The 14,500-nt window shown below is 38.4% G+C and overlaps 1 protein-coding gene across 3 annotated transcripts in view; it reads left to right on the top strand.

Annotated features, from left to right (window-relative positions):
- LOC126266882 (paraplegin) overlaps positions 1–14,500 on the top strand; it is an 86,494-nt gene that overhangs the window by 59,903 nt on the left and 12,091 nt on the right. For all 3 annotated transcript variants that reach the window (XM_049971548.1, XM_049971546.1, XM_049971549.1), the window contains exon 9: positions 6,441–6,751. In XM_049971548.1, coding sequence (XP_049827505.1) covers positions 6,441–6,751 — 311 coding nt within the window. The remainder of the gene's footprint in view (positions 1–6,440; positions 6,752–14,500) is intronic.

Here is a 14,500-nt window from a genome sequence, read left to right as displayed (position 1 = left end):
CTGCCTTAGTGCAAAAGCAAACACTCTTAGACATACATCATCCACCAGTTAGGGGGATTCACCGTTTTCAGGACATCCTGGTTGTGTAATACTTGCTAGTTACAGATGGTGTAATACATTATAAAATTGAAATTTGACGTATGTCCCCATATACACACTCACATTCATCTACTCCCACCCTAACACAAAATATAAATATCAACTTTTAAACTATTATTTTCTGTAAGAAAGCAAAATTATTAAAAATTTGGAATTAAAATTCTTTAAAAATAACTTGTATGCACTGGGAGTGCTGTTAGTATTTTCAAATGACAAAGAAACTCAAACTGTCATGATTCCTATCAGAATTTACTTTACTAAGAGTCGGTCAAGTAGTTTTTTAATAGGTTTTTTGTATTTTCAAAACTATTAAAGTTACTCGCATGAAAATTTTACACACTGTTCTTCTAAATTATAAAAGTTCCTATACCAAATTTGAAAACAAACACATCATATTTGTCATAGTTATTTAGTTTCTTAGGTGAGATGAATAAGTGATCTTAGTACACTCCACACAGAGCAGTTCTCACGGTCCGTGCACCGCGACAGATGGCATTATGATGCCAGCAGCTGACTACACAATGGCCGGGGCTGGAGGCTTCATTGCGTCTCCAATACAGCTTGACCTAACTGAATAAAACTTACTGCAAAACTCTGCAGCCGTGCAAATAGCTATGACGTTACATCATCACTGGGCTTAATGTCCAGTTATGAAGACAGCATAGTGTATTTACATTTAGTCGGTGTCATAATTTAGTTTTAAACACTTTAATGCGTAAGAAGAACACAGTCACTAATTTACAAAACAAATACGTGCACAAGATTAAGTTAGAAAAAAGTTACTTCATATTAAAAGTGATCAAACTGTCGCACTAACAACAGTAAACTGCCTGCTGGTCCATTCGTGGACAATTAGTCATTGACAAGTCCAGTCCTGGCTGTAACAATAGTCTGTGTAGGTAAACAAACATCAGAAATGGGATGGTCGGACTAAGTGGGGAGTTGGAGCATCCCAGGTTGGATTTGAGAGGTTCCACTGTACATACTGGAATCTGCACAGATATGCATGTAATTTATAACCATTTACCCATCTGTTTCCAATTTAGAGTGAAAATGAGTAGTTTTCTCACCACCTGCTCAGGCTTGGCAATCTGCCAGACAATTTTGGATTTGTTTATGGCATATGAGATGAATTGTCAGTTGTTACTAGTTGTTTTGCCTTTTTAATGACAGTCAAATATTATTTTGTATTTGTTTACATACCTGAGAAGCTCCGCATGATGGTTGTTCTTTGATTCCATAATGTCTTCAGTTTTCCCTGAGTTTGATGTACTGAATTTGTCCATACTGTTACGAAGGGGAGATATTCATTGAATATACTTATGAATTCGGATACAAAAGTGTTGTAGTTAGTGTTAGTCGAATGACCAAGAAGTTCCATCCAGCTTTGAGACAAATATTATCATTTCATTGATTAAATGTCCTGACTCTTGTTTGTAACAGGTTTTATCTAAATTTAGCAATAAGACCAAAAGGACTGAATTATTAAATATCCCCAAATCTAAAAGGAAGTTTGCTGTTTTGTCATAGTTCATATTGCTTACTACATTATCTATACTTGCTGCAGTAGATTCTGTTACTCCAGTGGATTCGCTAAAATTTAGTACTGGGCCATTTGTAGATAAGAAACCCTTCAAAGAAACAGCAACTCTGTTCTCAGCACTTGTATCTGTGTTGAAGTTAGCACAAATAATTATCTTTTTATACAATTTTCTGTCTGCAACCTACTAACCAGAGAGATAATGTATACTACTAAATAATAAGCCATTTGTGTGTGTGTGTGGGGGGGGGGGGGGGGGGGGGAGGGGGGTTCAAAGCTTGGTGACTGCTATACTAAAATGCAAAATCCTCCACACCCATTTTTTGTACAAAACTACACTGCTATATTATAGTCTGAAAGTGATCTTATCATGCTGATATTGTCACTTTGAAACTAGTGTTCATTGAAACATATAACTTAAGAGAAATTGTGTTCTCCAGAAATACTTCCAGTTCATATAGCTCGTTCACACTTCTGTTGATAGACTACCTATGTTTAGGTGCATTATGAAGTAATTTTTATGAGCTAAATCAACAAAAAATCTTTACATTGGTCAACATTTCTGATACGTGCTTCGGTTTGTATTTCTTCATTGCATTCCCATGTTATTTTGTTTCTTTTGGAACAAATTCCATTTGAATTGGTCCACTTTTGTTAGCTTCCCTATGGAGGAGTGCCCAGCACAGCAATAGATTTATTTCTGTTTTTGTTAATGAGAGATATCTTGTCAAGAGCTCTACTTACAGCAGAAGTTATCGCCCTTTTGCAACATTTGTTTATATGCATATAGTCGGACAGTTTCTGTCATAATTGCTAATTTTTAACAACTGAAAAGAACAGACACTGTTTTTTCTCAAATTAGTTAGTCTGATTTCATTGTTTAAACACAACCAGTCTCGTAGGTAGTGCTTTAGAGGCAAAGCCATCACAAATATATAGTTGAATGTCATAGTTGATTGTCGTAGTATTTCACCCCAAATTCGGCCAGAGAATAAATCATTTACTTGATGGGGCTGCTTTCCAAATACACTGACATGTGTAAATTCAGCCTATCCACAAAAGGTACAGACAAGATGAGCAGTATCAATATTATCAATTTTTTCTCACATATTTGAGGAAATATTGCATGATCAGTTAGAAAGGTATAATAAAACTCATAAGTATTTAGGAAGGGGCCAAGTATGCTATTATGGAACTAACCATTAATGTGAACAATTTTTTTAAATAAAGACACTGGACTTTGTTTATATAGATGAAATTAGCTCTTCTCATGGAAACAACACAACACTTTTATGTGAGATCAGAGCATTCGTCATTAACATTAACACTAACAGTAACACTGTCAAAATTTGCTGTAGGTTTTACAATGCCAGAAACACGAACCCAGTTGTTAACCTAGTTCATAAATAATTTTTATATGTTGCCAAATAGTTTCACCTTCTTCTTCTGTAGTCATTTTTCCACTGCTGAAAAGGTGTTTGTCATACATTTAGCATATGCCTTTGAAAAACCGTGTTATGGACCAAGGACAAGGTCATACTGTACACTTACATACTAGTGTGAGTACAAGAGAATATAGATATTGATAGCTAATAGAAAGATTAAATGAACATTTGTAGAATGAATACATTTCTCTCACTTCTGCTAAATGCACACATCAAAAAGTTACATAATTGCTCTTTTATTAACTTTTTGGAAAATAAAAAGGATTACAGTAATAATATAAGAAGATTTTACTTATCTTGGAGACATTTTACTGGGTGGGAACCATGCACCCCCATAATTATTGTTAATGATGCCCTTTAGAGGCCCCAAATTTTATATCTTGAACCCTAAATGCTAATATGTTAGTTGTTGCAGCATATTTCTAATTGAAAGCTAAACAGAGACTTGATGTGACACTGTTTATGGGTCCTATTTAAAGACTCATGTGTGGCATGTTTTACAAAAGATTAAAAAACAGAATTACTAAATTTCCACCAATAATGCAAAATACACTAAGAGAGCAAAACCTTTACGTAGTTGGTTATGAAGTCATTGTGCCTAAGTAATGGCTATGTATTTAGTAAAACACTATAGAACAAGGTTCCTCTTTTACGTGCAGTATTTTGGGTGCATAAAATTTTCAGTTGAGATATTTTCTTGGCTGACATGTTTTCTTAGCTACATTATACATTTTTGGATTCGAAAAATACAGAGCTGCAGAATAGTAAGGCTGGAATTTTGATTAGATTACATTCTGGAACTCTTACAACAATAATTTTCAATAAATATTTCCTAAATTACATAATGAGGATAACATTTTTGTTGCAAAGAAGAAAATGAGGCCTGTCAATTGAAGTATGTCAGTCCTAAAAAAGTTTTTAGTGGTGTCAAAATTTTGTGAGGAGGACATGATTTTCTCAAATCTAAACTTTGTAGTACTTTCTCAAATAACCTAAAATTTCTAAGCTTGTTAGAGATTTTGTTTAAATCACTTTCATGGCTGTACCTATTATGTCAGAAAGAGTTGTTTATTTTCAGTACAAGGCTGCAGTCAATAAGTGCTTTTTGATCACAGTTCCTGTGCAGTGAATAAGGATTTTTATATTGTTGTTTATGGACCTTTTTATACTATTGTCAGAACAACTTTTATTTTATAGTAATAAATTATGAGACTAAATTGTAACCAATACTTACCTTCAGGAACTATACTGTGTAATAACATTCAGGGAGTGTACTGTGTGGTACTGCCAATAAACACACACAAAAATAGAACTGAAACACCACCTAGCCTTTGGAGCTTCCCATGTTTGTGAGAAGAGGGAGATAAATTGGGGAACATTAAAAAGGAACAACAGGTCACTCCACACAAAGATGAGTGGGTTGCACCTGTAGTTAGGATGAGGTAGAGAAAGAGAAGATCTTCCCTTTTAACCTTCCCCAACCTACTTCTCTCTGAGGAAGGAACTGTTAGTTCTAAAGGCTAGGTAATGTCACTTTTCCTGTTGTGAGTGTGTCTTGGCAGCACTACCCATTTTGACCCTGAAGGTAAGTACTTTCCAGCAATTCTCACATAATTTATCATTTTCCTTGATAAAATTATTTTATAGTTATCAACACAATCCGACTGATTACATTACAAATGGGATTTAATATCAGACAAAATAATGTCATTCCACCCCATCTCTTTGGTGGCTACCACTAAGCTAAGTTGCACTTAAAATGATGAGATAGCTGGTTTGAGCCCTGATTGTGGATGAGATGTCATTACCAGAATGGTTTTAGAAACAGGCAAAGCACATGGTTCAATCGCAGTAATGTGACCACCACCTGTGTTCACTGTCATCATGCAATAACCACTCTGAGTCAGCAGGTGGCACAGTTAGCAGTGGAGACATGTAAAGTGTATCAGGGGGATGTGCAAATCAGTGTCATTGTTGTAATGTGGAAATAGAGTGATCTGTCTTTATATTCAAAAGCACATGATCATTGTATTTCAGGCCAAAGGTGGAAGCATTTCCAGAATGGCTAAGTTTGTAATCTGTTTGCTTGCCACCGTAGTTAAATTATACCATGCATGGCAAAATGGCAGTATCCGAAACTGATGCGGAGGCAACTGTGGTGTTCAATAGACTATAGGTGACAGGGGTGAACAATGACTGCAGAGAGTGTACAAGGAAATTGATGTCCAGCTGTTAAGGAACTGACCACCCAGATGAAACAAGGGCTACCAACAGTGTCTCCTCAATGACCATTCAGTGAAAGTTGCTGCGCCTCCACAGCAAGTGCCGGGTTTGTGCACTCGTGCTGACTGCTGTTCATCAGTGAAAAAGGCGGAATTTGCGTGCCAGTACCACAGTCGTACATCCACTAGGCGTCAACAGATGGCCTTTTCAGATGAATGACGTTTTACTGCATTGGACACATGACCATTGGCTTGTACAGCATGGACAATCTGAAAGAAAACACCCTGCAACAGGTGTCATAAGGCTCTAGGCCAGAGGGCATACCATGGGTGAGCTCGTCATTTTGGAAGACACAATGGATCAACACAAGTATGCTTCTATCCTTGGGGAGCTATGTCGAACCTTACATTCAATTTGTTTTTCCTCTACATGATGGCATGTACCTGATGAACAGTGAGCCAGACATGTTCACTGAACTGTGTGACATGTTACAAAGAGCACCAAGACCTTATTGACACACCTCCTGCACGTCTTGCAGCAGTCCACACTGCAAAAGGTGGTTCTTCAGGCTTTTGGCAGGCGGTGACATTAATGTGACTGGATAGTTCTTGGTTAAATTTCAGTCCTTCCTGGAATATCCTGAATAGTAAGTGCATGGTATACTATTGATAGAGAATTGGCAATCAAATAGATATGTCTTGGCAATCCTGTTGGCATTCTGAAAGAGGTGCAGAATATATACTAGCAATGAGTATCACCATCTCTTATTTTCACTCCCTTATTGATTCACAAAAGTGCAGGCATGTCACTACATTTCACATGATTCACTCAGGATTACTTATGATTAGTTGCTCACCAGACATGCCAATAAGTCAATCCAGAGGAATAATAAATTTCCACTGAAACTGTAGTACAAGTGCTCTTCAAACTTGCTGTGAATATGGGGTCATGGTTGAAGTCCTTATACAATGTTTCTGCTTTCTCCCATTGCTCATAACTACTGGTGCACTTGTGTCCATGATACATATTTTGACATTTTATATTTATTTTGTTGACAGAGGAAAAAATGCCAGATTTTTTTAATTTAAAAAGAAGTAGCAATAGTGCATAAATGTGTGTGAATTATTTTTCAGGTGCTGATATTGCAAATGTGTGTAATGAGGCTGCACTCCATGCAGCTCGAAGCAAACAAAAATGTGTCACAGGGTCTGACTTGGAATATGCTGTTGAGAGACTTGTTGGTGGCACAGAGAAACGTACAAGTGTGATGTCTCCAGCAGAGAAGCGAACTGTCGCCTATCATGAAGCAGGACATGCTATAGTAGGCTGGATGTTGCCACACACTGATGCACTGCTTAAGGTCACCATTGTACCAAGAACCTCCTTAGCATTGGGATTCGCCCAGTATACTCCCACTGAGCAGCGATTGTACTCGCAGGAGGAAGTTAGTAATTTTTTATTTTTTTGTAAGTACATTATCACCTATTATGTCTCAGTTTTGATAAATAAAGCATTGAACAGGACTTACAACTGTTACAATGACATGACAGTTTGTGAGCATTGTCTGATGCAAAGCAAAAAGTGTAACCTGATATAATTACTCTTGATAGTACAGTATTATAAAACACTGATACTTAATTTACATATTTCAGAATTTTTACAACCTGAATCCATTTTGTGTAGCTGGCGAAGTAAAATTTTAAAATGTTGCTACATGTATGTTGTAATGTCATCCAGGATCTTGATTTGTGCCGGTCTTTTTCTGCACACTCTTTGCATAAGTTACTAGTGAGCACACATTTTCTGCTAATTTCCTGTAGCACTTGTTGTAGATAGCTAATGCATTTGAATATGACTGATGTATTCATATTTGAGAAAACAGTGGTTGAAATCCATGTCTGCTCATATAGGCTTAGATTTTTCATGGTTTCTCTACTATGCTTAAGTCAAATGCTGAAATGGATCCTTTGTAAAGGACACGGCTAATTTCCTTTACCATCCTTCCCCAATCCAAACTTATGGTCCATTATAATATCTTCAACCTCAAAGGAATGTTGAAACATACTCTTCTGTATTTTCTTTGAATATGTATCTTCAGATGTGAAGTGGAGGATGGCTGGTGATTCACAAAATAGCAAAATTGCTGATCAGTGTGCAGGTGTATTTCATCACAAACAGTCAATCTGATTTAGGTGCTCAGCATAGGATACTGTCTACAGCAGAGCCTGAACAATTACTACTTCTCCAATGAAGAACTGAAAAGTGACTGACCCAACCACACTGCTTTTATAGTTTACAATATGTAAATGATATTTTGCAGCACACAAATCTTTTGTTATTCCATCAAATTAAGTTTATGGTACTTTCAGCTCTCCAGAGCAAATAATGTGAAATACCTTATGTTCACCCTGAAGACTGTTTGGATGCAGCTGTGCAGCTAATCTTTCCTGTTCAGGCCCCCTCACTTAACTGCTGCAACCTATACACATAATCTTCTCTCTTACTTTGAAGGAAAAATTTAATGGCATGTCCATAGCTGAAAAAGTATTTGTTTTGGAAATAAACTTTCCAAATAAGGACTGGTAACAGAAACTTGTTTTTTCATTTGATAACAGTTACAGTGGAGCTTAGGTAAATGTTTGTATTTAATCTTTCCACAGCTGCACTGTTTTTATTTTATTTATTTTAGTTTGGCTATGACCAGTGATGATGCTGGATTCTAGCCTGATGACTTAGTTGATGGCCAGGATGATTGTTTGAGAATGAGTTATGACCCAAAATTAATACCAGAGAAATCAAAGATAAGTAAAACAGAAGCAGTTTGGTGTAGAACGTCTGTTTCCAAAGCAAAAATTTTCATACGCATAAACCTTTTTCTGTAGTCAAGCCTTGGGCATGAATTTTCCATAGGCAGCTGCAAGGAGAAAAGTTTCACCAGTGTAGCATAAATGCCATTACATTCCACTTGCTACTGTACCTGTTGTGAAACACAATGACGATAATTAAAATGAAAGTACATGTGTTACCTGAACCAGACAATATAATTTACCTTTTAAGTTGTCAAGAGGATTGATCACCAGAAATCTGAAACAAATTAAGAGCAAATGTCTGCAATAATAAACTGACAATTTTTGCAGAAAAGAACAGATGATATGTGTTGCTTAATGGTTGCCATAAGAATGCCCCACTCAAATCTTTAACAGCACTAATGCTAACAACACAAGGATAAGTGTCACACAGCTGTCATTCAGGCTACAATCATGGCTCCTGAAAAGCAGCAGTTTGTTAAATTTGTGTAACAATGAGAACAGTGTGTGAGAATACACATTTGCAACTGTAAATAACAGAACACTCTGAGCCCTGCCCCCTGTCTCTGCATTTTTTAGATGAAGATATGTGATAAATTAAGGAAATTTTTGTGCTTACTCCAAGTAAGGCAACCAATTGGGCTAGTGGAGAACTAAGGTGTGCATCATTTATGATGGCGGCCGAGTTTAGGTTCGTTCTGCGCATCTGACGTCACAAAACACAGTCAGCCAATGAACAGAGAACGATGTTGTCAGAGCTCGACTGCAGTACAGAGCACGGACGAGTGTCTTCAGTTTTAGAAACGTTCAGTCATAAATAAAGTAACTGAACAAAAGCAATGTCTTGATAGCAGAATTTGTTTTATAGAAAGTTTGGAAAATGCATTATTTATACCAATTGCTTCATATCGTATTAATTAATTAAACCAAACAAGCAATAAGCCCCCTAATTAAGGCGATAGCAAGGAAAGGTGTTCGTATCATTCTCACTAACCACTTTTTCACAATAAAGAACAGCGGTAATTCTTTATTTCCTCTTGTACTTCCACTAAATGTAATTCATAGTCATATCAACAGTGTTTGTCGGTATTTTGCGTCCTAGTTTGAAGTCCTCCAGGAATCATATTGAATGAGCTGTGTTAGTGTAATGGTTAAAGTGTTTGGCTGCTAAGTGGAAGGTTCCAGAGTTCAAACATTGTTCTGTGCTTAACATTTTATTTATTTAAAAACAATATCAAAATGTCTTACTTCATGAATTTTATTCGCTTGAATGTAATTTTTTTGAAATTTCTAGATGCAGCTGAAATCAACCATGCGGAAAGTATACGCTATGGACTTTTACCTCTGTAAACTCTTCAAAATTTCGTGCAATGGTTTACTACATTTAATGCTGCACAATAACTGCGTTGAACATCGAAACAAAATTAAGTCATTTATGGGGGGAAGGTATCTGTCAAGAAGATGTGTAAAAATCAAAGTTTTGGGCCAATAGTTTTTGTGAAATTGAATTATAAGTGTGTCAAAGCAGTCGGAACACCATGTGTTTGCACAGGCGAGCAGTGCAGTGATGACAAAATCGCGCACAGTGCGGAATGTTAATGTGGCCATGGTGGCTTTACTTCATAAACCGCGCGCTCCCCCCTAAACGTGCAAGTTTGCTTGGCGCATGCAATTGGCAATGCAGCAATCTCCCGCGTCTGGGCGAGCATGTGTGAACCGCCAAGATAAAAGAATTGAACTATAGGAATACCTCAGCCTACTGTATGGTGAATTTTGAGAGACCATTTGCTGTACGCATCGTACTGCATAAAACTTGCGCTGGCTCTTGTCAAAAATGACAAAGAAAATGATGACTTGATAAAAATGGTAGAAGTAAAACATTTCATCTTAATGGAAAGGTGCATGGACACAGTGTTCACATATGGGCTGTGATAATCCCTTTGCACTATTGCATCACAGGAGACTCGCTGAAGCTATACATGTTTTGTGTCTTATCACAAAACTAGCTTTACAGGCTATTCTTTTCTTGGTGGAGAATGTTTGTAAAATTATGAACCTGGACATGCAGGGACAGTGGCTTTTTCCTCAACTTACAACTTGTCTCGTCCAAGATGTGGAGGAGGCCCTGCCAGCGGCAATAGAGAGTGCTGGGTGCACCCGACTGCAAATTGTTGCTCATTTTGGCACCAGTGACTCCTGCCACCTGGGTTCGGAGGTCATCCGCAGTTCTTACTGGCAGTTGGCGGAGATGGTGAAGGCGGAAAGCCTCGCTTGTTGGGTGGAATATAAGTTAACTATTTGTAGTGTCATTCCCAGAACCGATCACGGTCCTCTGGTTTGGAGCCAAGTTGAAGGCTTAAACCAGAGGCTCGGACAATTCTGCGGAGATCTGGGGTGCAAATTTCTCAACCTCCTCTATCAGGTGGAGAAATATAGCCCCCCCCCCCCCCCCCCCCTGAATAGGTCAGGCATGCACTACACGCAGGAAGTGGCTAAAAGGGTAGCGGAGTACCTGTGGTGTGCACATGTGGGTTTTTTAGGTTAGAGAATTCCCTCCCTAGGCCCAACAAGATGCCTCCTGAGACACGACAAGGTAGAAGTAGGCAAAACGCAACAGTGAATGAATGAATGGCAATATAAATGTGGTAATAGTAAACTGCAGGAGCATCTATAGAAACGTCCCAAATCCGCTCCATTAATAAACGACAATGCCCACATACCGTATTTACTCGAATCTAAGTCGCACCTGAAAAATGAGACTCGTAATCAAGGGGAAAAAAAATTTCCTGAATCTAAGCCACACCTAAAATTTGAGACTCGAAATTCAAGGGGAGAGAAAAGTTTTAGGCCGCACCTCCAAATCGAAACAAAGTTGGTACATTGAAATCTGAGAGACAATTTAGGTCGAATGAATGACGATACAGCTACAGTAGTTTGGTTAGAGTTGTAAGCTTAGGAGTTAAGCTTTACCAGGTAGCCATTGCTGTGCGTCAGGTGCTCTGTCTGTATTTATATGAGTACCCTTCACTACTTCTGGTTTGAATTGATTGTTTATTTTTCTTTGATCTGATACGTGCCGTTCTCTTTGTAATAGGTGTTTACGTCACACTAAGCTGAAAGTGCATTATTGTACTGTGTCATGCATTGTTTCTCGCATTCTGATGATGAGTGTTTAGGACCTGTCGCCACTCGCGGTATGCCTTGCTTTTGTGGTCGCTACTGCCGCTTACAATTAGAGAGAGAGAGAGAGAGAGAGAGAGAGAGAGAGAGAGAGGAATCGTCTCATTAGCGAAACAATGGCAAGAAACTGCTATTTGCTGTTACCTACACTCCTGCTTTCTTTGATAATGATCAACAAGAACCAAATAATAGACAGAGTATGATAGATGTTCTGAACGAGAATTTAACGAAAATTTTTCTCCGTTTGAAAATCTTTGCGGATGCCTCTTTAGTACATTACATTCTACACTGAAATTAGTCATCTTAGATTTAAAAATCTAATCAATTGCCGTGCTTCGTTTCTGACTGTATCACTATTAGGCATAAGAATAATACGAATATAAACATGACATGATATGTATATTCTTCCACGTTTGCTGTTGTCTCACTCTAGTTTTGTAGGTTATTAGGCAGACAGGATTTAAATGAGTTAGCAGCAAACACGAAAGAATGTGTGGCAAAATCTTTATATTCGTATTATTCTTATGGTGGAGAGAATACAGCATGCAATTCACAATTCATGAAAGTTCCTTTAAGAAACCATCTCTTCTCACAGGTAGAGTTGGCCATATTGATGAACATCCCGAACTGTCTCGCCAGTCGGATTTCCGTAGTACATTGAAATGCTGCTACATTCAAAGATGCACAATACGGAATTTGTATTTACTTCGTTGAATAATGTATGAAAATGCAGTGGTCGAAACTCGAGTCGGAGAAAAAAAGCTCGTCTTCCACCTTTCTTTCTTTCTTTCCTCTCTCTCTCTCTCTCTCTCTCTCTCTCTCCCTCCCTCCCCCCCCCCTCTCTCTCTCTCTCCCCCCCCCCCCACCCATTGTCCTCCCCCCCCCCCCCCCCCCGCGGAGGGTTAGGCGCCAGTATTTATCTTTGTGTCTGCAAAGCTTGCCTGTGTAGTGCTACATATATTTGATGACAGAAGTTTATTGTGGCGGCACCTACCAACATTTTCCAGAACTTCCGCTTACTTTGCACTCGATTCTAAGCCGCAGGCCAGTTTTTTGGATTACAAAAACTGGAAAAAAGTGCGGCTTAGATTCGAGTAAATACGGTAGTACTAGGGATGGAAAGTAGGCTGTAACGAAATTCTAAACTCAGATGTAATGTATACCGCAGAGACAGGCTGAACAGTGAAGGGGGAGGCGTGTTTCTAGTGATAAAAAGTGCAATAGTATCGAAGGAAATTAACGGAGATCTGAAATGTGAAATAATTTGGGTGGAGGTCAGAGTTAAAGCAGGCTCAAACATGGTAATTGGATGTCTCTATAGGCCCCCTGGCTAAGCAGCTGTTGTGACAGAATACCTGAAGGAAAATTTGGAAAATATTTCTAGTAGATTTCCCGATCATGTTATATTTCTGGGTGGAGATTTTAATTTACCAGATATGGACTGGGAGACTAAATTGTTTATAACAGGTGGCAGGGACAAAGAACTGAGTTTTTTTTTAAAGTGCATTATCTGAAAGCTACCTTGAGCAGTTAAACAGAGAACCGACTCATGGCGATAACATATTAGACCTTCTGGTGACAAACAGACCCGAACTATTTGAAACAGTTAACGCAGAACAGGGAATCGGCGATCATAAAGAGGTTACAGCATCTGTGATTTCAACCGTAAATAGAAATATTAAAAAAGGTAGGAAGATTTTTCTGTTTAGCAAAAGTGACAAAAAGCAGATTTCAGAGTACTTGACGGCTCAATACAAAATTTTATCTCAAGTACAGATAGTGTTTAGGATCAGTGGACAAAGTTCAAAACCATCGTGCAATATGCATTAGATGAGTATGTGCCAAGCAAGATCATAAGAGATGGAAAAGAGCCACCATGGTGCAACAACCAAGTTAGGAAATTACTACGGAAGCAAAGGGAACTTCACATCATACATAAAAATAGCCAAAGCCTTGCAGACAAACAAAAATTACACAAAGCGAAATGTAGTGTGAGGAGGACTGCACAAGAGGTGTTCAACGAATTCGAAAGTAAAGTCCTATGTACTGACTTGACAGAAAATCCTAAGGAATTTTGGTATTATGTCAGAAAGCGATAGGTGGATCAAAACAAAATGTCCAGACACTCTGCGACCAAAATGGTACTGAAACAGAGGATGACAGACTAAAGGCCAAAATACTAAATGTCTTTTTCCAAAGCTGTTTTGCAGAGGAAGGCTGCACTGTAGTTCCTTCTCTAGATTGTCCCACAGATAAAAAAATTGTAGATATCGAAATAGATGACAGAGGGATAGAAAAACAATCAAAATCACTCAAAAGAGGAAAGGCTACTGGACCTGATGGGATATCAGTTCGATTTTACGCAGAGTATGCGAAGGAACTCGTGCGCCCCCCCCCCCCCCCCCCCCCCTTCTTGTAGCGGTGTACCATAGGTCTCTAGAAGAGCATAATGTTCCAAAAGATTGGAAAAGGGCACAGGTCATCCCCGTTTTCGAGAAGGGATGTCAAACAGATGTGCAGAGCTATAGACCATTATCTGTAACGTCGATCAGTTGTAGAATTTTGGAACACGTATTGTGTTTGAGTATTATGACTTTTCTGGAGAATAGGAATCTACTCTGCAGGAATCCGCATGGGTTTCGAAAAAGACAATCCTGTGAAACCCAGCTCGCGCAATTCATCCACGAGACTCAGAAGGCCATAGACAAGGTTTCCCAGGTAGATGCCGCGTTTCTCGACTTCAAGGCATTTGATACAGTTCTCCACAGTTGTTTTAATGAACAAAGTAAGAGCATATGTACTATCAGACCAATTGTGTGACTGGATTGAAGAGTTCCTAGATAACAGAACGCAGCATGTCATTCTCAAGGTAGAGAAGTCTTCCGAAGTGAGAGTGATTTCGTGTGTGCCGTAGGGGAGTGTCGTAGGACTGTTGCTATTCACAATATATATAAATGATCTTGTGGATAACATTGAAAGTTCACTTAGGCTTTTTGCAGATGAAGCCGTAGTATATAGAGAGGTTGTAACAATGGAAAATTGTACTGAAATGCAAGAGGATCTGCAATGAATTGACACATAGTGCAGGGAATGGCAATTGAATCTCAATGTAGACAAGTGTGATGTGCTGCGAATATATAGAAAGAAAGATACTTTATCATTTAGCTACAATATAACAGGTCAGCAACTGTAAGTAGTTAATTCCA

Source organism: Schistocerca gregaria, chromosome 4 (assembly GCF_023897955.1).
Source record: "Schistocerca gregaria isolate iqSchGreg1 chromosome 4, iqSchGreg1.2, whole genome shotgun sequence".
Lineage (NCBI taxonomy): Eukaryota > Metazoa > Arthropoda > Insecta > Orthoptera > Acrididae > Schistocerca > Schistocerca gregaria.
Note: the sequence above shows the minus strand (reverse complement) of the source record. Positions and strands in the feature narration are given on the sequence as shown.